The following is a 27,701-nucleotide window of genomic DNA, read 5'->3' on the forward strand; positions in this document are numbered from 1 at the left end:
ATGTTAATGTGTGTATGGATGTTGATGTGTGTATGGATGAAGATGTCCACGTGGGACAGACAGAGGGGTGGGGGTCTTCTCAGTTTTCACTGATCTAGCACTTTGGCCCCTTCGCATCCTGTAAACTCCTTCCAGTTACACACAGTCCATCGACCCAGGTAGGTATAGCTTCCACTGCCAATGTCAAAAAGAAGAAAGATAGCTTACACACACACACACACACACACACACACACACACACACACACACACACACACACACACACACACACACACACACACACACACACACACACACACATACAGATGAGAGGATGGATGTTGTTTTCTCACACTGTATTGTTTGAAAGAACAGATATATTATGCACCATATAGAAAGAGCTTTAGGAAAACAGCATTTCATAATAGTTTGCAAAGTTAAGTCTCATTCAGGCCTTCCCATTCCCCTTCACAAAACAATGTAGAATCATTAGCACTCCAAATTACTTACTAGGTAGGTTTATTGAAACAAAGTAAAAAAAAAAAAAAAAAGAAAGAAAGAAAAAAAAACTTTTTAAATGAAAAGGTACCAAACAGGAAGAAACCGGATGACCATAAAACTGAATTCATTGAGGGTCAAAACCATCTGCTTTTAAAAAACAAACAAACAAGCAAGCAAACAAAGATATCAGCACGTTGATAGAGACTGTTTTACAAAGTACTTTTTTTTACCGTAAATAAGAAAGCATTTGTTTCTGGGGGACCTTCTTTACTCTGTTTTTCTTTACACTGGCTTTGGGATGAAAGTTTAACATGGCTGTTATGCAATGGCGCCACCTTCCGGAATCAAAAGATAAATAGATGTTATGTCCACTTTGCAGTATGAAGTGGATACTAATCTAACAATAGTTTTTTTTTTTTTTTTTTTTTTAATGGGAAGGGGCTTTATGTCTTTACAGTTGAAATGAAAAGTTTGCATTAAACCTTAAAGTAATCTGGAATAATTAATTTTGATCTTAGTTGCCACACAGTAATTGTGTAAAATAAAACAAGTGCTTCTAAATCAACAGTTGTCTTTTGAACTATTATGAGATTTATAAAAGAATGGTCCCCCTAAGTGTAACCTTTTTTAATAGAAAAATTGATCAAATTTTCCGGTCTCAGGTTTACCCCCCAACCCCACGCCTACCCCAAAATTCCCCGCTGTATAACATTTACACAGAATAATGTTTGCGTCAATTTGTTCTTCTGCCCTTGTACAGAAAACTTAGTTTTCAGGCAAACCTTCAAACAGTGCCACAGTTAAACATTTTAGGTGACTTGGTCTACTTCATACGTAGTGTCTTTTGTGCAATACAAAATGAAACCATTTACTGTAAGCCAATGTTTAATGTTCCCGGTGGGATCTTTCAGGGTGTGTAGTTGTTTTAGAAGGTGAAAAGTAAACAGATTATTTTATGTCAACATAGTGTTGCCTTACTGGTTTACAGATTAAACTTTATCGAATGACGAGCAGGCTACTGTCAGAAAGTAGTGCAGCCATTATTTGTCGTTCTGTATTTCGAAAAGTCAACTCGAATACTCATAAACACTTTAATAAAACTATGTAGCCATTTCATTCAAACCTCTGGGAGAGCATTGTTAGTGAGTGCGCTTCATTACCACTAGGTGATGCTACAATGCTGTCTGAATGGCATGTTTAACATTTCTGGTTGTTTTAAACGTTGTTGTCTACCTCCTCAGAATGGAGCAGACTGTGTTTCTAATGTGTGAGGTACCTGTAAAGTTATCTATCAGTATTTGCTGGTGCAAACTAGAGGAAAAACTAATTTGAGAGTAAATCGAAAAACATTGCAGTCAAAGTGTAAATCACCACATTTTAGTGAAGAGGTAGTCTCGCGCTACCTCTAGGGGGACTCGTGCGCCCACGAATGGGACTCGTGTGAGTGTGTGTGTTTGTGTGCGCGTGAGTATGACAGAGAGAGAGGCAGAGAGAGTCGGGGAGGTCGAGGCAGTGGGGTTGTGCTGTAGCTTTGGTTGAGAAGAGCGAAGGTTATCCGGCAGATTCCTCAGTTTTTGCCTCGCTCGCCTCAGAATCGAACCACATTCCTCCCCCTTCAGCCGGACTGACCCGCATGTGGAGAGCGTGACGGCGGCTGCGTGAAGACTGAAGACGGGGCCAAACTGGAGCTCCACTGCGGTCTTACAGTTACTCCTGAAATAACAAGGATGTCCAATGGTAAGAACATCGTCTCTCTGTCCTGAGCTTATCCGCGTCGGTCCTCAGAAACTGCTCTGTACACTGTGGGTTTGTTGCTGGCTAGCTAAACTGAAAGAGGATACAGCAGAATACCAACAGCTGACTTGTACTCCAGTGTTTGCTGTGATGATTGCGGCGGTTTTTAAGGAGCCTGAACTGTTCTGCAGGACTGTCCACACAATAAACACTGATCCCTTTCCAGACACATGAAATCAGTTGGATTACATTTAAGCAAAGCCACGACAACAGGAGAGTTCAGCTAAAAGAGAGTTTGCATTGTGACCTAGCGTATTTTCACCAGTATCCTCTGGTCCAGTGACCTGTTTGGAGTCTAAACATTATGACGTTTACACAGAGGGAGACAGGCCCGGTTTGTAGCCTATGTTAGACCTCAGTCCCATGAGCTGGACTGAACATCTCTATGAAATGAGGAGACCTGCTTCCAGGGCCGAAGTTGCCCGACGGAATGTGTGTTACTCCTGATAAGTTAGGGAAGGCGGCGATGTGTGTCGGGCTGCACTTTACTTCTGCAACCCACATACTTACAGGCTGACTTCAGCCCATCCAGTCGTGCAGTGTTTGTGGTGTCCATGTGTAATGTGGTTTTCATTAAGAGGCTTGATTTGAGCACAGAGGAGAGCTTGGCGACTTCACATGTAGGCTACTCAGGGCGTCCTGTTATGTAATGCGCTTCGGCCGATTGCCCGCATCCAAACCTGCCTGGGCCTACACGTGTAAGTGCCAAACATGTTTTCTGACATCAGGTCTGTGTTAGCGACACAGACAAGGGAGTGGAGGCTTGAAGATACTCGTCAGTGTCATGTCATGTGTGTTTATTTAGGGGTCGAGGGTGGAGGGGACAATGGTTTTATTCAGGGTATTGAAATATTAAACTGTAAGTGAAAGCATCACCATTTGAATTTGCAGTGCATGCACCAAGGATAACTTAATTATACAACTTGTGGTATTTGGTTCCATTTATTTTCTATATGAGATCATTGCACGTACAGTTTATATTACATAAGAGCCGCATGTTGCTATATGACCTGTCGTAAATGTATCAAAGGTGAGTCCAGGACTGTGGTTAAGATGCCTGTAAGCTTAGGGCACAAGATGAAGTTGCAAGAGTGAGTAATAATAAACACATTCTGTTAGTCTTAAGTTAAAAAGATGATTTTGTGACGTTTTTTTTGTAGTTTTGTTGTTTTAGTACAAAATGATGAAGACTGTTATTTACTTACCAATGAATATTTTTTTCAAACATTTCTGAGGGTGCCTTACGTGGCTAAAGTGTGCTCTAAACAAAATCCAGGAACCAAACTGAAACCTCACTTTTATTACATTTTTATAGGGTGTAAGTTGAGAATCTATGACAAAAAAAAAACTGCACTTGATCCTTAACATGTTCATCACATGTGCAGCTCGTGTATATTTTCTCCTTGTGCTCTTTGCCTCAGCACAGACAGCACAGCAGAGATTTGCTTATTAAGTTTAGAGGTTAGCAGTGTCCTTGACATGTGCTGCCAGAAGCTGGCCACAGTGAGTCATCAAAGCTAATGGGGGAAGCATGGACAATTTAATCTGGACTGGAGAGCTCTTGATCTCTGATGGTGCCCACTCAGAAGGCCTTTGTTGTCAAATAGAGCACACCCATCCCTGCCCACTCAAGATGTTTGAGGCATATTGCAGTGATAGAGCGTCACTGAGTACAGGCCAACCAAGAACAGTTGTTATCTGTCTTTGAAAGTCTCATCCCAGTTTGCTGAAATAGGACTGTGTTTAACTTTGTGGCTTGATGACAAAAACGATTGCCTCCAGCTGCATGAGGTAATAAATGGAGGAGATTTGGGCATCACAATCCAGTGTTTTGCAAACAAAACAGCAAGTAAATTCCATGGAAATGCTGTTCTTGAGTTGCTGGAGGGGGAAGTAGAGAGAACCAGCTATTTGATACTGTTCCCCGTTTTTTAAACTTTCTGCCACTAACAAGCTCAGTATCAACAAATTCTACAAACAAATTGTGATTTCTAAAACTTCTCAGAAACTTTTGATGTGTATTTTCCTTGTCCCCTCACAGGAAAGCGGGCGGTGTATAGAAGTTCTAAGCGTGGTGTATAGGGCTGACATGCTCTCTGTTTTTACAAATGTCGACTCAAATAAAGACACACCTCTGATGCCTCCGACCTGTCTGAGCTCATGGTGTGTGTGAGCTGGGATAAACCAGTGGCCTGGCCAAAGAGTGCAGCAAGAAAGCCCACACAGGTGAGAGGACCCCTTCATTCGTTCTCCGGCAGTCTGTAAATCTTTCATCATAATTTGTTTTTCTGTGTGTGTTTTTAATGAAACAAAGTCTACATTTTTAAGTCTGAAGATTTTTTTTATCCTTGATGTATCAGGATGTCGTGGGCCAGAGACCTCTTCAGAGGCAGAACGGATGAGCGAAAGACTGCATGGGGAGAGCGCAATGGCAAAAAAAGGAAGGACAGTTCGTCACTGTGCAACCCGCACTATATGAGCTGCCTGAGAGACCCTGAGAACCTGGAGCCCCCTGATGCACCCTCTAAACAATACAGCTGCGCAGCAGGCACCAGTGGGGGCCAATTTGGTGTGCGCTGTGGATGGCAGGAGGACCACTACAGGACGAGGATGGGCGGCGGCGCTGGGGATCTGGGACTTAAGGCTGTGGACCTGGGTTTTGAGGATGGTGAGCTGAAAGGGAGGAAAGATGAAGAATCGGGGGAGTTAGCCGAGAGCAGCTGTAAGGTGATGTCTTTGCTGGACTGCTGGAGACGGTTTATTTGGATTTTCCAATCCAAGAAATTTCAGTCTGCTAAGCTGGAGCGCCTCTATCAGCGCTACTTTTTCAGGCTCAACCAGAGTTCTCTGACCATGCTGATGGGGATGCTGGTGGTGGTTTGTGGGGTCATCCTGACTATTTTCTGCATTAACCTGCCCGAGACCTCACCCCCCAGAATAGCCTATATTTCAGTTCTCTCAGTGGCCATGGTTCTCTTCTTGGCCATGATGGTTGTGTGCAACCGTAACGGCTTCCACCAGGACTACATGTGGATCGTGAGCTACCTAGTGATCGGGGTGCTCATCGTAGTCCAAGTATTTGGGGCACTGATGGTTCACCCCCCCAGTGCCTCGGAGGGCATCTGGTGGACAGTTTTCTTTATCTATATTATCTACACACTGCTGCCAGTCAGGATGAGAGCTGCCGTGGTCTGTGGAGCTGTGCTGTCCATCATACACGTAGTAGTGACCGCCTGGCAGCGCGACCCCAAACACAAGTTTGTGTCTGAACAGGTGAGTGACAGCAGGTGTCCTACATGATATTTATGTTGATATCACATGTAAGTTTGGATTAATGCCTTCACCTGTTTGACCAAAGGAGAAGAGACACTAGTGGTTATCTGTTTATGATCTACAGGAACATTATTTTTAATATTACTATTTCTTGAAAAAAAAGTTTTCTGTTTGACCCAATCCAAAACTTTTCATCTGTGAGCTCTGGACCAAGGTTATAATAGTTTTGGATTTGTCAATATAGTTTAGTTTAAGTTAGTTTTGAATTATTTTTTCCATTACAGTTTAGTTTTAATTAGTTTTAGAGAGAGCATTCTAGTTTTTATTTAGTTTTGATTTTTGCAACAAGCCTTAGTTTCAGTTTAGTTTTAGTTTTTTTCACACCTTATTTGCCAGTAAATATTTTGTCATACTGTTAATTTTCAAGTCCAACATAGTGCTCACTGCTCAGTCAATGCTGATACTGAACTGTTGGCTGCTGCCTTAAACACATGAAAATAATATAAACTTAATATAAGAAATATATACATAAATTATAGAAAAATAACATAAAGAAAAACTATATAAAATAATATAATATGAGCTTAAATATTTAGAAACTTGGACTCTGTAGCAAGAAAGACAGACTTAAATACAATTAAAGTCAGACTCACATGAAATTTAACTATTACAGATGCTCTAATTCATTGCTCCACTACGTTTCGTCGCAGCACAACGCACAGCCAGTCAGTGCAGTAAACAAGCTCGTCCCAGTACGTTGCTATGATGGTGCTGTGCGGCACTAACAACTGCCTAAAACTGTCGTAACATTGGTTGGGAAAATGTGTCGGATTAGTTTAAATCCTAAAGGCTATTAGTATTCTCAGAAACTAAAACTAAGGACATTTTCTCTATAATTTTAGTTAGTGTCAGTTAGTTTTGTGAACACAAGATACAGTTTGAGTTTACTTATCGTTTTTGTTTTCTTTTCTAGTTTTTATTAGTTTGAGTTAACTGCAATGTATTTTAAATTTTAGCTTTCGATTCTAGTTTAGTTTTAGTTTACTATTACAACCTTGCTCCGGACAGTCTTTGATTTCAACCAGGCAAGCCAAAGACCAACCACACAAATGTTTACATCTTCAGTCGACAAAATTAGTCACTTTAACCAATTTTAACTGAACATTTCTCCAGATCTTTTAAGGGTTAACATGTGTCAAGATATTTCAGTGGATTACTTCTGATTACTCCTAAGCTGAAAATCTGTTATTATTTCACAGAGACAGGGTATCAGTGAGTGGGACACGTTTGTTTTTCCCCAAAACTGGAGGTTAAATGAACAATTAAGACAAAATAGAACATAATGTTTTACCTTCACATTGATTTTAAATTTAAGTCTACATTTAAGCACTCACACATAGGCAATAATCAATGTGGACACTGTCACTGTGCAGGTTGGTCCTCTTTTTGCAGGACACTTTTAAGAGCAGTTTTGATATCTAAAGTAAATCAACAGTGCTGTGCAAAAATAAATACATAAAGATTACAAAGTTCAGCCAAAGGTAGTGTGAGTCATAAGCAGTCTGACAAACTGAGTGAAAAAAACTCAGTATGCTCTTTAATATACAATTCCTTTTACACTTGTCTCTCAAAACAGATTATAACTATGGAAGATTGGTCCAGTCCGGACTACTGAAGCCTCTTAACAATTTAGGCTGAGCTTCATGAAGCATTTTTGAGCTGAGGGAGGACTGTAGATTTTGTTTGCTGTCACTGTTAAGTCAAAATAGGAATGTATCTCTTCCTAGCTTGTGTTAACCACTAAAGGACGACAGTTCATAGAGAATTTGGGTTTTGGAGAATTTTGATTTATCCTTTAATATGCATAGAAACAGATCCTGTCTTCTTTTTGTACATTTACGTCCTTGATACCGCATCCTGATTATTTTCCTGCTAAACATCAACAAGCTCTAAAGTCAGAGTGGACATTTACATTCATGAGAAAACAAGACCCTTTTCTCAGACTGGTGCTGGTCATGGCCCACCATTATCATCACACAATTGAGCACAGTGTTGTTACTGTACTCCCCAGTCATGCCCTACTTTCTTTCTCCCGCTGTCAATATAGGACAAACATTGTACAGACTCCTCAGCCGTTTTTCCATGTGGAAGGTGTTTTAATAAAAGTAGATGATTCTGTACATCCCGGCAGCCGTTAAAATGAGCTTTTTAATGAGCCTATGTTTTGTGCTGTAGGGCCGCTTTGGCAACCCTGTTGGGGTTTGTGGAAGGTCGTCTGGGTTGAATGAGCCCGTTTAGCTGTATTGTGGAGGAATATCATGATAATGTAGCATGGTGCCATTCAGGACGCAGTTCCTCACAACAAGGAGGCTATTGTGGTGAAATGACACAGGGTGGGGTGGAAAACTCAGATTGTGCAATGAATTTGATGGAAAACAGAATGATGACTACTTCGAATGGAGGCTGTGAATAAAATGAACATGGGGGGAAAAAAAATTATTATGGCTGGAGCTCCCAACGCATTGGAAATATTTCTTCATTACTTGTTGTCGTTAATTCTTTAAGTTTGTGCTGCTGAGTCTAATTAACTGTCTTATGATGATGAATGTCTTTTTGTTCAAATAGCACATACAAGTCATGGTTCTATTAAGTTACATCTGAGGATTCAAAACTATTCAGGAATCAAACAAACATTCAAGTTAATCAAACATTATCTTTAACTGAGCAAACTTTATACATTTCTGTATTTATTTGCCTTCAATGTATGCTAAAAAACAAAAAAGGGTAAAAATGTATCCAGAATACAAGTTGTGGATATAGAAGCTCCTAATTTCTCCCTGTAGCCTCACCAGTATCCATAATGCAGAGTTTATAGTAGTGCAAATAAAATAAAACAGAGAAAAAAAACGACCTTGTATAAATGAATGACCATAATTTTTACGTATGTGATTCAGAGATGACTTCAATGGCTGTTTGAATATATTTAAAATGATGTAAAAATAAAAATAATAATCAGTTATTTCAGCTGCATTCATTAAAAATATTGTCATTGTCTATTCATGTCTACTGAAACAATAGACTGTTTTCACAAAAGGCATTGTTACTGTCACAGTAGGAAGCAAAAGCATCATCAATAAAACCATGATGACCAAATTCCATTAGGTTTGTCAGTGTCAGGGTCCACGGTGTTGTGCGTGCTTGTTCTGTCATTGCATAATCAGACTCTGAAATATTTCAAAGCCATGGTAAATGCTTTAGTTGCAGTGTTGCTTTTCCACTGTGACAGCTATGGCGACAAAAACACTTCTATAGTTAGAGTTACTGGCGTAAACAGTTTGTTTGTTTTCTTTTGTACATATCCTTCAATTGTTCTCCCTTTGGATTGATGCTGTAGTGAAGTGGAGCCTTATTTGTTTGTTTGTTTGTGAGTGAGGAATTTGAACAGTCTCTATGATGGCCTTCAGGTAGCCTTTTCAACTTTTTAAGAATGTAAGAATCATGTCACAAACTCAAACTAGACATGATATCTGTTCTTGTTTAAATTGGTTGTGTTTGCTCTTCTAAAACACATAGGGGTTGAACTCTGCCTGGACCTGTTGTTGGTTTTCTCTACCAACCATTTCTATTAAGCAACCTGATGAATATGGAGCCACTCAGAATGAAGCAATATTGACAGAACTTTACTGGTTTAGTGAGCTTGTGTGTATAGCACAAATGCCCCAGACATACCTTCATGTATCCCAGCCCCGCTTGTTGCATTAGCTTTCTGGTGATTGACAGCTGCTCTGCCCGAGGGGTTAGACCCCCTAGCACTGTACATCAAAGCTCTTTTAGCAATCAATGATGGGAAAGGGGCCAAGTTCTGCTGGGTTAGATGTATTTTTCTGTCGCTAACTGAGTTGAACTCATATTAACATTAATCTACAATCCAATCAAAAGAAGTCAGGACACTGTTGTACATGTTGAATAAAATAGATGGAGGTAGTTTTCAAAACTTGTAAACCCTATATCCAATTTAAAGTTGTAGAAAGACCATAGACTGTATAAAAAATGGATGTAGTCTCTGTGACGTCATTTGTCTGTTTCTGAAATGGAGTTTTGAGCAAATCGTCAACAGAGGCCATATTGGAAATGGGACAGGCTTTGAACTTCTACACTAGCTGCTATAGGGTGCCTACCTGTCAATCAGCTGAACTCTGCCTGTGATTGGGCGACCTTGCATTCTTAAATATCTTCTAAACTGCTGAGTTTATATAAAAAAAGGAATCTCTGTGCAGTGTGTGCCTTTCAAGAAATTAGCCATTCAGGTCCTGTTTATATGTTTCACCCTGAAACGCAAAAACACAGTGAAAAAACTCTGCATTTACTCAGAAAATGCTGTAGTAAGCATGCCAGGCTTGTAGTTGGCGCTATAACTGTCTTGTCCAGATGCAACTTTTGGTAGATCTCCACTGAAGGAGAGTTGGGCCGATCATCTGGCGTGTTGGCGAATGCTAAGCGTAAAAGTAGAGCAACAGATTTACATTTTGTTGAAAGACAGTCAGCAGATTAAGCAGCACAAGCACAACACGCTACTCCGTCACGATCGTAACAATAGTTCTGTTTTACTGCTGTATGCAGATGTGTGAAGTGGAGCATGAAGTCAGTGTTTCCACTGAAGACGCCTGATGTTAACACAGCAACGGTGGCTGATAAAGTAGAGGAAAAGGCTGCTTATTCTGTGGCTGGTATCAAAGTAGATGGGACTGCCTGAGCAGGGGCAGACCCTGAGCAGCCTGCACAGTCCTACAGTCCCCCTTAGTGGAGGTTTACTTATGAATGAAACAAAAATTAAGTCAGCACACTAAATGTCCTTTGACAGTCCAGAAAAATTCTACTCTGGAGGCCGTTTTCAAAAGTTTGCATTTCCGGTCGGCTTAAACGCCATTTCCATGTAAATGAGCAGCTGAAACACAACAATGTGTAAACGGCCCCTCAGACGGGAGGCATATTTTGTACCAGGCTGTAAACCATAAACTGTAAAAGATATGGATGTGGTCTCCATGGTGTCACCCATACAGTGAAATGAAGCCAGTCATTGGGTGCTGCCATATTGGATATGCTATAGGCCTTGAGCTTCCTTTCTAACAGCTATAGGGCACCCATCAGTCATGTGAGCTGAGCTGTGTCTCTGATTGGACAATCAGACAATCCTAATCTCTTGTAAACCGCAGAGTCAGCAAAAAGTCATCCCCCATACAGTGTGTGCCAATAGCGAAAATTAGCGTCTCAGACCCATGCAGTTTTTTTGCGCATGGTTTCTGTTCTTTCTGCAGCTAGCCTCATGGGGATGTTGCCTCTTTCTGTAAATGTGCTTATTTCTGCTGTGGAATGTATTTTTTTTGGCTTGGTGTGTTAGTGCTTCCTGGTACTTCCAGAGCCAGCCTAAGTGGACTCGACAAGCTGTGGATTTTAGCACTCCAGCAGTGCCACATGTCTTCAGACCGAAGGTTGCCACTTGGAAAAGACAGTATATCAAATCTTGAAACTGAAAAATGTTATTTGTTATGGAAAAAAAGTTGTAACAGAGGGAACTGAAGAAGTTGGCCAAAAACAGAAAACATCAGTGTTAATCTCCCAGCTAACTAGGTTTTATTTTCACATTAGCAACATGATTAAGTATAAAAAAGTAACTCCAGGTGGAGTCTCTCAGAAGTAATAGAGGGGGGAAGTTTGCCACTCTGTGAAAACCAATGTCAGTCAAGAAATAATTTCTACACTCTCAAATACAGATTAAAACTTTCCAATGCAAAGACAAACCAAAGGTAAACTTGTGAGGTAACGTGGGAAACTGTCCTTGATTCTGAAGAATCAAAACTTGAACTTTTTTGAAGGGAGGGATCCTTGATCTTGTGTCCTTTGTTTCAAAGAATAAAGGGAACACCTGTTTTTTTTTTTTTTTTTTTTTATCAGCTCACGTTTCAATCAGGCCAGCGCCCCTAAATTTGATAAATAGGGATGACTAAGTGCCCATGGCATAGGTAGCTTACACATCTGTGAAGGCACCATTAATGCTCAACAGTATAGATTCTGGAGCTGAATGAACGCCAACTTTCTTCCATTGATATTTGTCAAATCATGAAACTAAAAAACACAGCACAGGTGATCTGAGCTGTTGAGCAGCTAAAGTTCATCACCAGGAAAGAATGGGGCAATATTTCCCTTTTCAAAACTTGAGAAACTGGTCTCCTTGGTTCCCAAACATTTACAGAGTTGGAGGTGATGCAACACAATGGAGAACATGCCCCTGTCCCAACTTTTTACTGGCACCAAATCTAAAATGAACACTTATTTTTTGGAAAACAATTTACAAGTTTTTTTCGACATTTGTAATGTTGACTCTGCTCAGTGATTCATATGCTTCACTCTCAAAAAATTTGCAGCACAATAGGTCTTTTGGTCAGTTCTTGGTAGCAGCACTTATCTCCTAAGCTGCTTGCAGTTGTATGAATAGAAAAGGACTCCATTCAGTCTGTCACACCCTCATGTAAAGCTTTCACAAACTGTGTAGTTCCTGGCGTCTCGAGGCTAGACTCTGTGTTCTGGGAAAGTTGGTTCCTTCTTCTGGGACCTCATCATCCTCCAGTTCACTCTGTGCCCCAGCCTTGTTTTTCCCCTTGTTTGTGTCGTCCCTGTGGGGCATTCATGCAGGTTCAGGGCTGAGAAGATGTGAGAGCGATGATGGAGATGACAAAAAGGGGTCTTTGTGAATGACCTCTACAAAGAACGGAGCATTTGTGGAAGCCGATGCGATGGCAACTGATGGAGAATGTGAAATGCCAAGCTGACTCACCAAATGCAAAAGAGCCGCCACTCTTCTCTCTCTTTTTCTCCCTCCACTTTTCTCTGAGTCATTACTTCATGCTCACATTGTTCCTCAACCAACTGAGACAAAGCTTTGCTGCTCATGGGGACTGTGGGTCTCCCTGCTTCAGCTCTTAAGACAACCACATAGAAATGACGATGGAAACTATTCTGGGGATGTTTCTCATTACACTTTTTATTAATCTGAACAGATTGTGAGAAAGAGATTGTTTTGACAAAAGTAACTCAGTCTATTCTGAGTCCTGACCGAAGATTGTGTGATATAGACCACTATGTCCCCAGTGGTGACTTCACGCTTAAATACACTGTGTGCACTCTGGTTTTAGACTTTCTCAGGAAGTCTTCAACATTGTGCAAAAATACTTTGCTCCTGTGTTTACGTCACATGGATAATAAAATAAGCAATTTAATCCATTTCTTCTTTGGACACAGGCGTGTCTTGGCCTACAGTCTGATCTTTACCGAAGCCCTGGAGGTGGCATATTAGTTTGACCGAGCTTGATCATAACCTCATGTCTGACAGGTGTGAATTCACTTGAAGTTGGAAAGAAGTAACCTGCTTTTCCCAAAAGTGAGATATTGTATATGGACACTGTTTGACAGGCTTCTTTGAGTATTGCTGCTGATTTTCTTTAGCTGGTGCTGATCACTGAAATCCTGTCATTTTTCTCTTACTTCTTTACTTATTGCTAGGATTTGCACACTTAATCTGGTAGTTTGGTTTAAGACTTTGTTGCAGTCTTTTTTCATGTTTATATAAATAAATAAATATATATATATATAAATACAATGTCTCACCACAACCTGACGCACATTTACCATGGTGTCAAACCGCAGTAATGTAGTGCCCAGGACTGGCGAGGAGGACTTACTCATTATAAGATTTTTTTGCCTTGAGTATCTGCAGTCTTCATTGGTACTGATACCTTGTAACAAGGCTGGTATGGGCCGGCCAATACTGGTACTCGCCTAGCCCTCTCAGTCTGTGAGTTAGGTTTTCCTGATATTTTTGCCCATGGGACGTTAAACTCAAACTAATTTTGAATCTTTAATGTAGTATTATCCTTTATTTCACACTTGGAAGTAGACATGCACCGATCGGTGCTGATTTCCTTAATTTGGGGGATCAGAGATCTGTGATCGGCCCATCCTTACATATGGAACTGATCTTATAAACCTCCGGAAAGGTCTGGCAGCCAGCCATTGTTGCTTTTTGCTCTGAGACCTAAAACTCAGGACACTTTAGTGGTTGTTTGAGTTAAAACATAAAGATTGTATTGTTTCACAGGTATTGTTCAATGATTTTTAATAAAATAAGAATGGAACATTGAAGGTATATGCTGTCAGTTATAAAAAATAAAGTATAAAAATTGGTTTTGGTCGAAATCAGTATCGGCAGGTCAGGCTTTTTAAAGATTGGTGATCGGCCAGAAAATTGTGATCAGTGCACCACTACTTGAAAGCATCACACAGAGCCAGCTAAAAAAGACGGTTTTCATTCTAGTTACTCTGTAAGGTCTCTTTGTCACTTTCCATTTAAGCAGACTTGAAGTAACATGCTTACATTATCGACATCAAACTCTATATCACCCACTGCCTCTGATATCGCCTGATTTTAGAGATGCACACCAAAAGCATAATGGAAATAGTCCTTGGTTTCAAATACCCTCAAACAGCAGTCTACTTTCGTCCAGTCACCTGAGATTTGATTTAAGCCCAGTCACCCCCTCAAGCGCTTTTGCTGGGGATGGAGGTCAGTTATGTATCACACACACACACACACACACACACACACACACACACACACACGCACACACGCACACACGCACACACACACACACACACACACACACACACACACACACACACACACACACACACACACGCACAGGCGTAACACAAATACACATAACTGCAGTCTCATTTTGCCCCTGAGTGCTGGTCTGTTACAGACCACCTGTCCCTCATGTTTTGGTTTGTCAGTCTCTCTTGGGGCAACTCTGACATGATTGGCCTTAGGTGCTTTGCAGAAAATTTTTGCTTTGATATATGTATTTTGATAACTTAAGTATGAGCAGCTGTGCATCTGTACGCCTTGATGTCTTTAGGGGGATTATGTGACTTGCAGAGTCATTGTTTAGTTCTATGAATCAAGAGACAGCCAGTGTGCAAAATGTCATACAGGGATTAACAAGGAACCAAACAGAAGTTGTCCTTTTGTGTGCAGCAGGATATATTTGGCTAACCAAATCCTAAACAGAGTCCTCCTCCGAGGAGCTATCGACGGGCAGGTCAATATTGGAGTGAAGTCTCAAAGGCACATCTCATCTGTACTTTTGTTATTGTGTGCTGATCCGGCGCTAGAGGAAAAACCTGTTCCTTTAGCAGATTGTTATGGGGTCAACGAATGTGGGACTAGTGGAAACATACTGAAGCCTCTGCTGAACAATGGAGAAAAAGATACCAATCAATGAAATGTCACGAGCATGACCGATGCATGCACTGTGTGCAGTTAGGCAAGAACAGTGGTGTCATGTAAGAAAAACCAGGAATCAAGCACTCAGACTACCTCAACCTTTGTGAAATAATTTATCATGTTTTCTCAGATAATCAGCAACAGCTGTGTGTGTGTGACACCACTCTTGCTCATTTGTCTCTTGTGGATTGTGATCATTCTGAATGTGCAAGGTATGTTTCATTTTCAAAGTCAGGCAGAGTGGCAGAGAGTTATTAATAGGGTGGGGTATTGTTTACATTCTAATCATACTTGTACCAATTAGTTTCAGTGTTGAAAAGAGTAATGTCTTAAAGAACATTTTTTTGAGTTCAAGCCCTGATAAAAAAAATAAAAAAACACATCCCATTATCAGCGTGCACAGTATATGTAAGAGTTACAGAAATGTTTTCTCATGTGCTTTATTTTAAGACAAAACAGTCCTTGTGTCCTGATGAAAATGCCAATTCAAATAAGGTCAGATGTAAAGTAAAGTGAAACATGATTTGTTTATTTTATATTCACTGCCAGCGTTCACTTTGATATCTGATCCGATGGACACATTTGGCTCAGCACTCAATAAGTGCGGCAGTTTGACACCAATCATGACTTATATTAGGCCAATTCAGTGTCCTGTACTCAAACACTATGACCAGTTGAACATACACACACAGCACACAAGACATGAGGTGTGTGATCGGTGCCTGTCTGCATGGATCAGAGCAGCTCACTCGGCTGCTATCAAATGGTGAGAACCCATCATCAGGTACTGCGGGTGCCAAACAATGCACTGCCTCAAATAATAGATCCCCCATTCTTCCCATCCCCTCCCCTGTACAGAGGGAGAGAGCTCGTGACTCATCCCCCTTATTGTATTACAACCAGAGGCAACGATACAAACCCGGATAGCTTCCACCACCATGGGTGGGAGCAATTAGGATTAGTGATAAGAGAAATATTGCTCTTAGAATGTAGCTGCCGATAAGGCAAATAATAATAGCCAGGCTAATAATAGCAGGTGAGTCAGGGAAGAGGAAGTACGGGCTTCTAATAACAGCTCATGGTTTACTAACAACTTGGCTCTCCACAAAAGTAAATACAGGGATTTAAGGCTGAACTGCCATGGCGGGCGGCCAAGAGATATATATTAGGAATCCATTAGCGGTGTTAAATGTTGATCTGTAGAGCACGCAAGCCCCGAGGCTTTTAAGGGCAGTTTTACTTTAGAGATCCTGTTAAGTGAAGAGCACCCAATCCCAGCCCTGGTGACAGGAAGGTGAATGGCTCGCTGTCAAAGGTCACTGTCGGACAGGCCAACTGTCTTGTTATCCCACTTTCCCCAGTTACAACAACACTTCTACAACATATGTCCGGCCGCGTGAGAATGCATGACTGAGTGAAGCTGTAATTAACAAGCATGCATGCTATCTGCAGCAACACCTTCCTGCTATTGAAATACACACCACTGTGGACACACATGTCTTTACTGACACAGACCTCCTGTGACCTGCTTGACCGGCTAATCGAATGGAAAGAGCAGGCCTCCTGTTTTATTCTGTCCAGACGATGGAGGCTGTTTTTCCTGTTAGTTATTGAGTTTAAAGCCCCCAGCCTCAGTGTCTCACAACATGGCTTTTTCACATTTTCACTGAATGATGTCAGATACAATAACAAGACTCCAGTCTCATGATGTAATTTCACACACTCCACACACGCTTGATTAATCCAAAGGAAGTTACACTCTGTCTCTTTGCCTTCACAGGATCTGACAACACCAGCTTTGTAGCAGAGAGCTCAGAAAGAGTATTACTTTGAGTTGAAACACTGCCTCCTGACTCGTATGAAAAAATGAACATGTTTCCTTTTAAGGAGGCAGAAAGAAGGGCCTGTTTTCTTTGTTTGGGATAAAGTGTCATAAGCACCTTTATGTCGTAAAAAAGAGCTGTCAGACTGTACATTTTCCTTCACATGAAATGTGCCTGAAAGACTCACAAAGAGTCTTTGTCGTGGTGTGTAAAACCCCTCAGACATGATCGTACATCATAAAGTAAAGGTCAGTGCATGGAAACACACACCAGCACGGTAACACAGAAGTTTTCTAACCATGTGTTGCAGCACAGCACTCAGGGTGTTTTCTCTGTGTGAAACACTCCTGATGTGTTAGGCTTCACAAGCATGAAGTTCACATGTGATGTTATATGTTGAAGCCAGTCTGGAAGGCGGATGTGTCATACACATGAGTTCAGTCTCAGCTCGCCATTTACCAATGAAGCCCAAACTTTAGTTAAAGGAGTCACCAAGCTGCTCTCGTGCTACCACTGTTTAAACTATAACCTGTTGTTCGTGTACCAGTATTGATCTGTATGCTTTGTAGTAAAAGTCAATATTGTGTACAGGAAGAGTCAGAACTGAGAAGGACAGCAGTTCAAACTGTGTTGTTCATACCCATGCTAAGCAGATGCTCATAAAACTTGACCATCAGACTCAATTATTTCATGTTTTAATCGACTCACAAACACTTTCTCAATAATCTAGTAAAACACCTCCCTTTTTAAGCCTAGCCTTAAGTTTTTCCAATCTGGACAAACGTGGAATAGTACATGCTAGGTGCTATTTGAATGACACACCATGTAGTTTTACATGTGAAAGGTGGACTTATGTTACACCTGCCTGTGTCAGAGTGGCTGGAGGATCATGTTGTAAATTGTGCTTAAAAGGAGTTGGGGCCAATAGCAGCTGAAATGTGGATTCCTGGATGTTTAGCTCACAGTCCCATAGTTCAAGGTCTGGACTCCCTCACAGGGTTCAGATCAGTGGGATGAGCCAGCAGAGGAGGGTGTTGAACTGGTGGGCTGGTTGGTTTGTTAAGCCTATTAACCAAATCTTGTGTTCTCATAAGCCACCGTGCTGTAATTGCAGCTGCGCCTGCGAGGGTGTGAGTGGGCAGGAAGTGAGAGGTTAGCGAGGACACAGCTGGGAGGAGAGTGTTGTGTCCGGCACTGCCCCCCACCTCCTCCCACCCCCTGCCGTCCCCCTCTATCCCCCTCCTCTGCCCTCCATAATCTCAGCCTGTCCAGGCAAACACTGACCCCAGCAAGAACCCCTGAGCGGAGACAAGCCCCCTGACAAACACAAAAGTTAAATTCTTTTCACTGCTTCACGTTGAATCTTCATGTACCACGACAATTATTTTCAGTGGCAGGCTGTGGGTTTTATATACCTGTGACTTAAGTGCGATCCCAAACTATTGTATCAAAACATTCACCTTAACCTTAAAGTTAAACCCTTTATTCTGTCACATGCTGCTAACTTGTTTTACAACTCTTGAACAAACCACGTAGACCACCCTAAAATACCTAACTACCTGGTAGGGCAAGCGAGAAGGCACATGGTATACTGTGTGTGTGTTGATATGCTTGAGAAAACTTCTTGATGTACCTCAGCTGCAGATGGGTTTCATCAAAGCTCTGAAGGCTTCAGGGCAGACTTTTTAACTCTGAGACAAGAAGGTTAACTCTGATTGGATAAAAGCTCTACTTAACCGAGCCGCACAAGATGCAGCACAGCTGTGGAAAGGGTGGCTATGAAAACAATAAACTAAAATGGAAAATTTTGCATAACATTGTTGAGAAAACATATATATTTAAAAGATACAGCTTTTGGATTTTGACAGTGTTCTGGCCAGCAGAGGAGGTCTTGCTAGCCCTGGTAGCCAAGTACTGGTGTCCCTCCTAAAGTGATGCCTCTACCATTTACACAGGAGAATAAGATCAACAACAACAAGATTTGATATTTTTTGTACTGAAATACAGTGCCTGTTATCAGGCTCGATCTTCTGCATAAAAAGCTGAGTCTGTATTCACTAAGTACCCAGAAGTGTTTTATTAGAGCCTAGCTTAAAATCCTAATAGCAGGTGTTTTTTTAAATTCTGTTGACAATTTTCTTCTCACATACTGTTTTGTATTCATGACTTAAACCAGGAGAGGATTTTCAAAAAAAGACAAGTTTCCTGTTGAAATGTTGCTTTAGACAGTGTTCAACCAGGGCTCTGCCAGGTAAAAGAGAAAAATGGCTGTGAGAAGGATGTGATGTTTATGCAACATGTCAGTGCTTTACTACTATTTAAGTTATTCTGACTTTTATTGGGACACGTGACGTCATGATGTGCTGTGACTGGTAATGTTTAGCTGTCCTGTCGGATCACATTGTGTAGGAGAAATGTCAATCACAGTATACACATCTTTCAGTTGCAACCAAGGTTAAAATAGTTTTGAATGTGTCATTATAGTTTAGTTCTAGTTAGTTTTGACCTTTTTTTCCATTACAGTTTAGTTTTAATTAGTCTTGTAGCAGGCATTCTAGTTTTTATTTAGTTTTAATTTTTGCAACAAGGCTTAGTTTTAGTTTAGTTTTAGATTTTTCATACCTTATTAACCAGGTGCAGGATTCAAAAAGGTCAGAGTAAATATTTTGTCATACAGTTTATTTTCCAGTCCAACATGGTGCTCACTGCTCAGTCAATGCTGATACTGAACTGTTGGCTGCTGCCTTAAACACAATAAAATAAAATAAACGTAATATAAAAAAATATAAACATAAATTATATAAAATAATGTTAACATGAATTTACTAAAAATATTAAAACCGTAAATTATATAAAACAATATAATATGAGCTTTAATAATTAGAAACTTGGACTCTGTAACAATAAAGTCAGACTCGCATGAAATTAAACTATTACAGATGCTCTGATTCATTGCTCCTCTACGTTTTGTCACAGCACAGAGCACAGCCAGTCAGTGCAGTAAACAAGCACGTCCCAGTACGTCACCATGATGGTGCCGTACGGCGCTGACAACTGCCGAAAACTGTCATAAAATTGGTTGGGAAAATGTGTCGGATTAATTTAAATCCTAAAAGCTATTAATATTGTCAAAAACTATAACTAAGGACATTTTGTCTTTAATTTTAGTCAGTTTCAGTTAGTTTTGTGAACACAAGATACAGTTTGAGTTAACTTATCATTTTTGTTTTCTTTTCTAGTTTTTATCAGTTTGAGTTAACTGCAATGTGTTTTACATTTTAGTTTTTCTTTTTAGTTTTTAGTTTTTCGTTTTAGTTAGCTATTATAACCTTGATTGCAACTAATAATTTTACATTACTATGAAACAGTGCATTACTTTATCCCACTCAAGTTATCTCAAACAAAAAAAAAATAATATCTGTAATTCTTCTTCTGCTTCTTTTCAATGCTTGCACTGGCAAAGCTGTGGAAATACGTATGGAGTCTTGATTTTTTTTAAATCAAAAACGTCTTATTATGAAACTATGAATTAACAAATCTTACAACATAGGCTCAAAAAGTGAGTTTTTTTTTCTACTTCAACTGTATGTGTATTTAAAACTCAGTATTTCAGGAAATGAGGTGTTACTTTTTTGTCCTGAGGAAAAAGTGAAAGGATCTGGGTTAAAACAGCAGCAAAGTTCACATAAGCCTGTAAAACCTAAGGTTGCTCACTCATTCATTTTCATTACACGTAGGTTTATTCTGTTGCTGCCTGTCAAATTCACAGAAACAGGAAGTGTGTGGGAAGAAAGGGAGAGAGGACATGTGATAAATGTCTGAAAGCAGAGGATGTAAAATGTGAACAGACATTTAGCCAAGTCAAAGAACCACAATTAAGTATGAAGATGGCTGACTGCTTTGATTTGGGGAGCGTCTGTGTTTAAAGATCTCAAATGACCGGGTTACTGCTACAAAGAAAGTCTCCTGTCTTTGTGTGATTTGCCAAAAAAATGTTTCATTTCAGTCTCAGACATTTCTTTCCTCTGAGCGCCAGACAAATGCAATTCATCCTTATTGCAACTGTTGAACTTCTGAAGACTTGAGGCTGACATGAAGAGATGAACCATCATCATGGTCTTTTGGCTTCAGAAAAATACTTTGTCAGATTATGAAAATTGATTGGGTGATTGTAGCAAGTGGCTGAATTTTGTTTTAGTCAGAACTTGCAGGACTGCTGGGAGATTTTTCTCATGTTTGGGAAACATATATGGAGAAGTATTAATTCTGGATCTGGGTGTCTGACAGATGTGCGGCCTGGGTCCAGCTCTATTTAGCTTTGTGGTATTTGCCTCAGTGTTTCACAAAGATTACTTTGTGGCCTCTCTGGTCGCCTGAGACCAATTTTGGTTTGGTCTGAGCCATGACTAAAAGAGAGCTCCGATTCCAGATGGCAGAGACCCAAGATGGCAAAGACAGGCACCCCCATCCCTCTGCAGTATTTATCTTTATAAGGGATGGCTTTTTTGTGTGGCAGTAATTACGCTCCTTAGTAACATCAAATAGATAAAGACAAGTGCAACGAGGTCTCTTAGTATTTCCTATTTTTACCTCTTGCTTGTGACGTGTGACAAGACTTTGACGTTAATCTCTGTAAGACATTTTAAAGGCTCCAGATGCCTATCGGAGGTCAAGAGCCCCCAGCAATCAGTGTCCCCCGAGTCTGTGTGTTGACTTATGGGACGAAGACCTCTTGGTTGTGTAGATTAAAACTTTTTTAGCAGAACTCACAGTCAGTAGGATGTCTGATTAAATCACTGCAGGCCATTTTAAACCTTCATGTACAATCCAAACATTGATTACATTTTAAAAAAGCAACTTTCTCAGTTTTAAGGGTATCTCCTCTCATAGGGAGTTTTATTAGTCACAAATTTATTGTTCTGTGACCAAACTCTGCCTATTGTCAAAATGTTGAATGAACATTCTCAAGGAGAAACACAATCTGAGACAAAGCAGCAACCTTGTGTATTAAAAAACAAAGGCAATGCAAAATGCAGTTGTTTCTTGAGTGTCTACTTAAGGCTGGCTCCAAGAAAACTTCATCATTTAGAGGGTAGTACAAAATACAGTTTTGGCCTCTATATCGCATCTCTCAAATCATAACAGCTGCAAGTGGTCTGACCTTCGTCTTAAATCATCTTTTTTCATTTTAGTTATCCACAGTTACACAGATGTGATCTATTCTTAGACAAGGAGAGTTTGGTTTTATACTTGCTGGCAAGAAGAGCTGCTGGTTTCTAGATTAGCTGAAAGTTTTCTGGTGCCACGATTGTGTCTGCCATCTTTAGACTTTGTAACACCTCCTTGAAAACCAATCTGTGATGTCACTCAGGCTCCCTCTGTGTTTGAAGCAGCAGATCTTGGAATAGAATAGAACTTTATTGTCAATGTAACAAGTGCAACGAAATTGAAGTCACAGCAGCAATCAAGTAAACAAAAGTAAGAAAGTGTATAGAAAGTGTAAAAGGTCCATAAGAAAATAGGTGACGACAGCTTGTCCATCATTGTCCAGTTCAGCCAGCCTCCACCTCCACAGGGTCCAGGACTGAGCTTCCTCAGTCATGCTCCATCTCTGTCTCCTGGATCCTGTCTGCTCACAGCAGGTGAAGCTCTTCCAATGTGGTGTTTGTGTCTGATGTTAGCTCCGTTAGCCATGTCTGTGAATAGCATGATGCTACTCTGCCCTCTGGTATTCCCTCTGTTGCTGGGTTAGCACAGCTAGCTCGTCCATCTTATTGGAGATAGATCTTACGTTCCCAATAACGATGGATGGAAGGACAGGTCCATGTCGTCACTTCTCAGCTCACACCTGAGAGCCAGCACGTCATCCTCACCTCCTTCTTATCACCTTGTGGGAAGACATCCGGCCTTGCACCAGTTAGCATTGACAGGCTGCTAACAGCTGATTTCACATGTAAACAATACAGCCATGGTTAAATGTAGGCTCTCCAGACAAACACAGGAGAAAAAGTAGTAAAATTATCACTGAAGCCACAAAAAGTTTGGTGCCCATGACCAACAAATGAGCTATACAAAGTAATGATCCACTCCAAATACAAAGATTACGAAAAAGAGACGAAAAAATTACAAGAAACAGACAAAGAAGAGAGAGCTGCTGCAAAAGGCAGCTATAGCCAACAGGGCGGCGCCTCTTATTTGATAGATCTTCTTTATGTCTTATTGATCATAAAACAGCTGGTTTTGCATAGGGGTGAGTACTGGCAAGAACCTTATGATATGATACACATCAGGATACTTGGGTAACAATCCGATAGCATCATGGTGTATCAAGATGTCACAATATTGGGATATATAGTGAAATTCTACACAGTTAACTAAGAAAAAAATAGATGATATAAATCAGAATATTACTCAAAATTGAAAAGATGTGTGAAGTCAAAAGTATTCGATTAAAAACAACTTTTCTATTATATTTTTTAAGATACTGAAAGTCACATGCCGTGTTACAAACATACACTTTACTTGAAAACAAAGAGTTTCAAGTTTGTCACTTAAACTACTCTGAAATTAAACTAATGTTGCAAAGAAATTATTGAGTGAAAGACGTGGTCATTTGGTGAAACTGCCAAATGTAATCAATGTTTCTCATTAAAAAAAAATAGTATTGTGTAACGTGCTATGATTATTATTTTATAAGTCTACTACACTGTAAAAACTAAACTTAAATGATTTTGAGCCAACTGACCCAAAAATAGAAGGGAAAAATTAATGTCTATGGCAACAAAACCCACATCAAGTTAAGAATAAAATATACTTGGAGATTATATTTGTGATACAGTCTATGGGCAACATACAGCGGAGTAGCTCTTCAGCTCCATCTACCCCAGTGGAGGTGCCAAAGTTGTATTTCACAACCAGCTCTGCTAAAATATGAGCATTTATTTTTTACAAAAATATTGAAATTAAGAGTTGAAATATGGATATTGTATCAGAGGTCAAAGTAGTTGGATATATTCCCATATCAATGTTTTTTTACACCTTTACTTTTGCATATGTTTTTGACCCCTGAATGTACAGATAGTGTTCTTCTTTATGTTGAGGAAAAAGAGCTTTACTCTCGTGTCTGTGCAGGAGAGAAATGTCCTCTGGGATATCATTAAACAGAAAAGTGTTTTCTGTGTTTGCCAGGAACAAATCTTTCCCATCCCTTTCCTTCATTCACTCCTAAAAATATTATTCATCTGCTTTAACTTTACAAAGCACCTTGCAGAGAGCCGCACCTTATAAGCCAATGTTTGGACTCCTTTTAACTTTGCAGCCAAGAGGTTCCTGCTTAAGTAAATGTTGAGCTAAGATCATCTCTGAGAGCTTGAAGTCTGCAGTAAGAATGATCAGGGAACGATACTTTTAAGTCCAGCTTAGCGGTTACAAAGAGAGAGACGGCGTGCTAATGAGAGGAAGCTTCTGCTGTCTTTACACCACATGGCTGTTTGGAGTCTGTGCTCGATTTCATGCCTTACTGATACCAGCGCAGTGACAGAGAGCTCAAGCTGCAACATTAAAGAGCTGCTTGTCCAAATGCACTCATATAATACATACAAGATTTATCCAGGAGCCTCTGGAAACACTTCTTCCTTTAATCTCTGGAAACCCGGTGACTAAGTACGACCCGGCATCAGGACAAGCTTCATGCCTCATATTTCCCAACACTGTGATCTCATTTATACAGTGTTTTTACACTGTTATATTAAAAAGACAGTCTATTCAGTGTAATTTTTTCTGGGCTGTTGTGTAGTTTCAATAGTTCATCACCACTTCCATCAAACATCTGTGTATTTATGCCATCACTGCACTGGTTTGTCTTCTCCATGCTCAGCAAATTCCTAAACCGCGCTTAGGGTTTCTCCATCTCTGGTGCCAAGCTCTCCAAATCAATTTGATAGAGGACAGTTGTTCCTCAGATTGAAATCTCAGAGCACTCACACGGGAAACTCAACTGGCTGAATGTAAATTGAGTGTATTGTGGGGGTATAAGCATGGTCCTGGGAACTGCAGGTGGCCATGTATCTCAGTGAGGCCACTTAACTGAGTTATCTGGCGCTCACTGTTCAGAGCCATCTGTTTGGGATTAATGCGATCAGGTTATATCAGAGCCCCTCAAGACTGAAGTGTCAGCTCTACAGTGGTGGTCTGTTACATCATGATGCTTATCGGGCAGCCCTGGCATGTCAGTGATTTGTTAAACAATAGGTTTGTTAGTAAAAGACTGATGGGTCACAGTTGGCAATTCAGAGTGGTTCTTCACAGATTATCCTCTGTCGCTGACGTTAAGGTGACCCTTATCTCTTCACAGTGCTGATCTTATTCTTGAAATATTGAATGAAAGTTAGCTTTGACCATTCTTTATCAATCTGCTTCAAAGAGTAATGGTAAAAAAAGGCTTGTTTGGTCCTGAAAACTTTTTTAAGAACCTCATCTGTATCTCTGAACTATAAAAACAAGTTTCGAAGCTGTGCCGTTGCTCTCTGCCTACATCAGCTGCTTGAAGCATGTTTGCCTCTGCACCTGAAAACATCAGAGTGTTCATTTTTCGCTTACTGCTGATCTTCTAATCTAGTTTGGCCATTTATTTTCAGGTGCATTAAGAAGCTAGCGCCAACTCTCCCTTGGAGTAAACAGTGGATTTTGCCTGCCTCTGTCCTGAGGTAACGGTGTTCTGTTTCAAGCCCAGGTCGTTAGATCGTCTCTGATGTTGTGACAACATGAGGACAGTTCTTGTGTGTATACAGTCCAAACCTGATCTCAGGACAGCGCTGGGAATCCTGGGGGTGCATTTGAGTCAACTTGTGTTGGGAGTTTTGATCAACTTGTGGATGTGACGTTTCTAGTGAGACATTTCCTTTTTTTTTTTTACAACTGACACAAAAATATTCAGTAGATGCATATCAGATTATCATCCTCTATCACCAGTTTTTCATCTCTCTCTGGCTGTCTTTTTCAAAAACACACAATCCAAAACATGCACACAGACACACACTGGTTTGGCAACATACCAGCAATAGTTCAAAAATACTGGTAGTAGACTTTTCATGTCATCCAGTTTAGTTGAAATCTTGTAAAGAAGATTGATTGAAACTAAGTTTTTATGTGTGTACACTGCCTGCATGTCTTTTTCTCATTATTGATGATATCATCTTCAGAGGAAACACTCTGTGCTCCGGTCATGGGTCAAGTGACTTTCCCAGGCTGGAGTGTGCTTCTGAGCATGTAGAGGATGTGTGTGTCTGTGTGTGTTTGTGTGTGCATGCATGTGTGAATGGAGGGGAAGTCCAGGCTCCATTTCTGATGTTCAGTCTTTACTGTGAATGAGCAAGAAGAGAAATCCCTCACAGACTCGCACAGGGGCTTGCCACACATATGTGGGAACACGAAAGGCACACACAGAATGCTGCTGGAACAGAGCAGAGGAATGCGTGTGAGGTCTTTGACCCAGCAAAGCTCACTTCACGGTTTGCAGTATCTCAACTTGATTCACTCAGGCTGCAGATTACGCTGTTTTTACAGTATGTGCCTTTGTGTTCTCAGAGTCTCGCTGTTCAACCAGCGTAATTCATGACTCTGTGTGCAAACAAGGAAGTTGTACCAATGTCTGCTTCTGTTTCTCTGAATTTCAATATCATGTTTTGTTAGTGGCATGGCGCAACAAATGCATTGTTTCCAGAGCATGCCACAACAAACGGGGCAAACATAATGAAACAGTTACAGCAGAACAGGGCTATGGAGGGAAACAGCATCAGTGAACACTGGTTTGGACACAGTGACTATTTGTCATTTGAGACAGGATGGGAATTCTCTCCAGATCTCTCAGTTCGAGGTATCATGGGAATATCTGGATGTGCTCAGTCAGTGTTCTCCTCTGGTAAATGTCAGACATGTTGTGTTGTGTTTCTCTAGTGCTGGTCTGCCTTGACTGTGTGTAAATAGTGTATTTTAATGGAACATCTATTGAGAAAAAAAATTACCAGGAGTTACATGCATGATGCAAGTTGTAACACCAGGAAAACACCACATGCATCTCCAGGCTGGCTCTGCTCCGTTACGTGTTGACTGCGTACATCAGCTCACACTGACAGAGGAGTTCCCGCTCTTCCCACTCAATGAGCCTCTCTACATTCATGTTAGGATGTAAAACCTCTAACCAGTTCACTCCTGACCTGGTTCTGCTCATTTTGTGTGTTTTTTTATTGTAGTCAAGCTAAACACGAGCAGCAAGTGACTTTGAAAGTCACTTGCTCTTTTTAGGTAGTTTCCGTGCGCAAATTTCCGTCCTGCTTGATCTGTCCTACGCTAAATCGACGCGTCAAAGTTCCCTTATCTGTCAAAAATAGGATTATTGTGTATCAGCTGTGACTTGCCAGAGCAGGGACATAGTCAGACTGCAACGGAGTGGATCCAGTGTAAGTTGTAGGGATAGACCGATTATCGGCCGGGCCGATTATTGAGGCCGACATTTGGCATTTTGGGGCATATCGGCATCGGTCTTTATTTATTTATCTTTTTTTTTAAATATTTTATTTACAGATTTTTCAATTAACAATAATCAATATGCTGGTGGTAGAATACACAAGAACCCATTTTGATCAAATACACAAATAAACTCAAGTACAAAGATACAGGACACATAGACATTAAGGAAAGACAGAAAAACATACAAACAAACAAAAAAAACAAAAAAAAAAAAAACAAACACAACTTGACTGCCAGTTCATGGTACATAGTAGTAATAGTACAAAAAGGTTTAAAGTTGTTAACACAAGAGCAACAGTTCAGTAATGAGGTAAGCCACGTAAGGATATGGTAGAAGAGACACTACCTCGGGACCACCAAAATGGTCTCATGAAAGCAAGCTGATGTCACAATATGCCAAAAAAGGTCTCCAAACTCTCTCAAATTTAATCTCTGTATTGGGTTTGTGCAGACGCAATTTAACG

The 27,701-nt window shown here is 40.5% G+C and overlaps 1 protein-coding gene across 1 annotated transcript in view; it reads left to right on the forward strand.

Annotated features, from left to right (window-relative positions):
• Positions 1–1,897: 1,897 nt before the first annotated feature.
• The window catches only part of LOC141799108 (adenylate cyclase type 6-like), a 45,735-nt gene continuing 19,931 nt past the window's right edge, over positions 1,898–27,701 (forward strand). The window contains exons 1-3 of the mRNA XM_074681211.1: positions 1,898–2,217; positions 4,316–4,500; positions 4,635–5,547. Of these exons, the coding sequence (XP_074537312.1) occupies positions 4,636–5,547 (912 nt within the window). The 5' untranslated portion in view covers positions 1,898–2,217; positions 4,316–4,500; position 4,635. The remainder of the gene's footprint in view (positions 2,218–4,315; positions 4,501–4,634; positions 5,548–27,701) is intronic.

This window comes from Halichoeres trimaculatus, unplaced genomic scaffold (assembly GCF_033239565.1).
Source record: "Halichoeres trimaculatus isolate MK-OKI-2021-1 unplaced genomic scaffold, fHalTri1.1 fHalTri1_scaffold_11, whole genome shotgun sequence".
Taxonomy (NCBI): domain Eukaryota; kingdom Metazoa; phylum Chordata; class Actinopteri; order Labriformes; family Labridae; genus Halichoeres; species Halichoeres trimaculatus.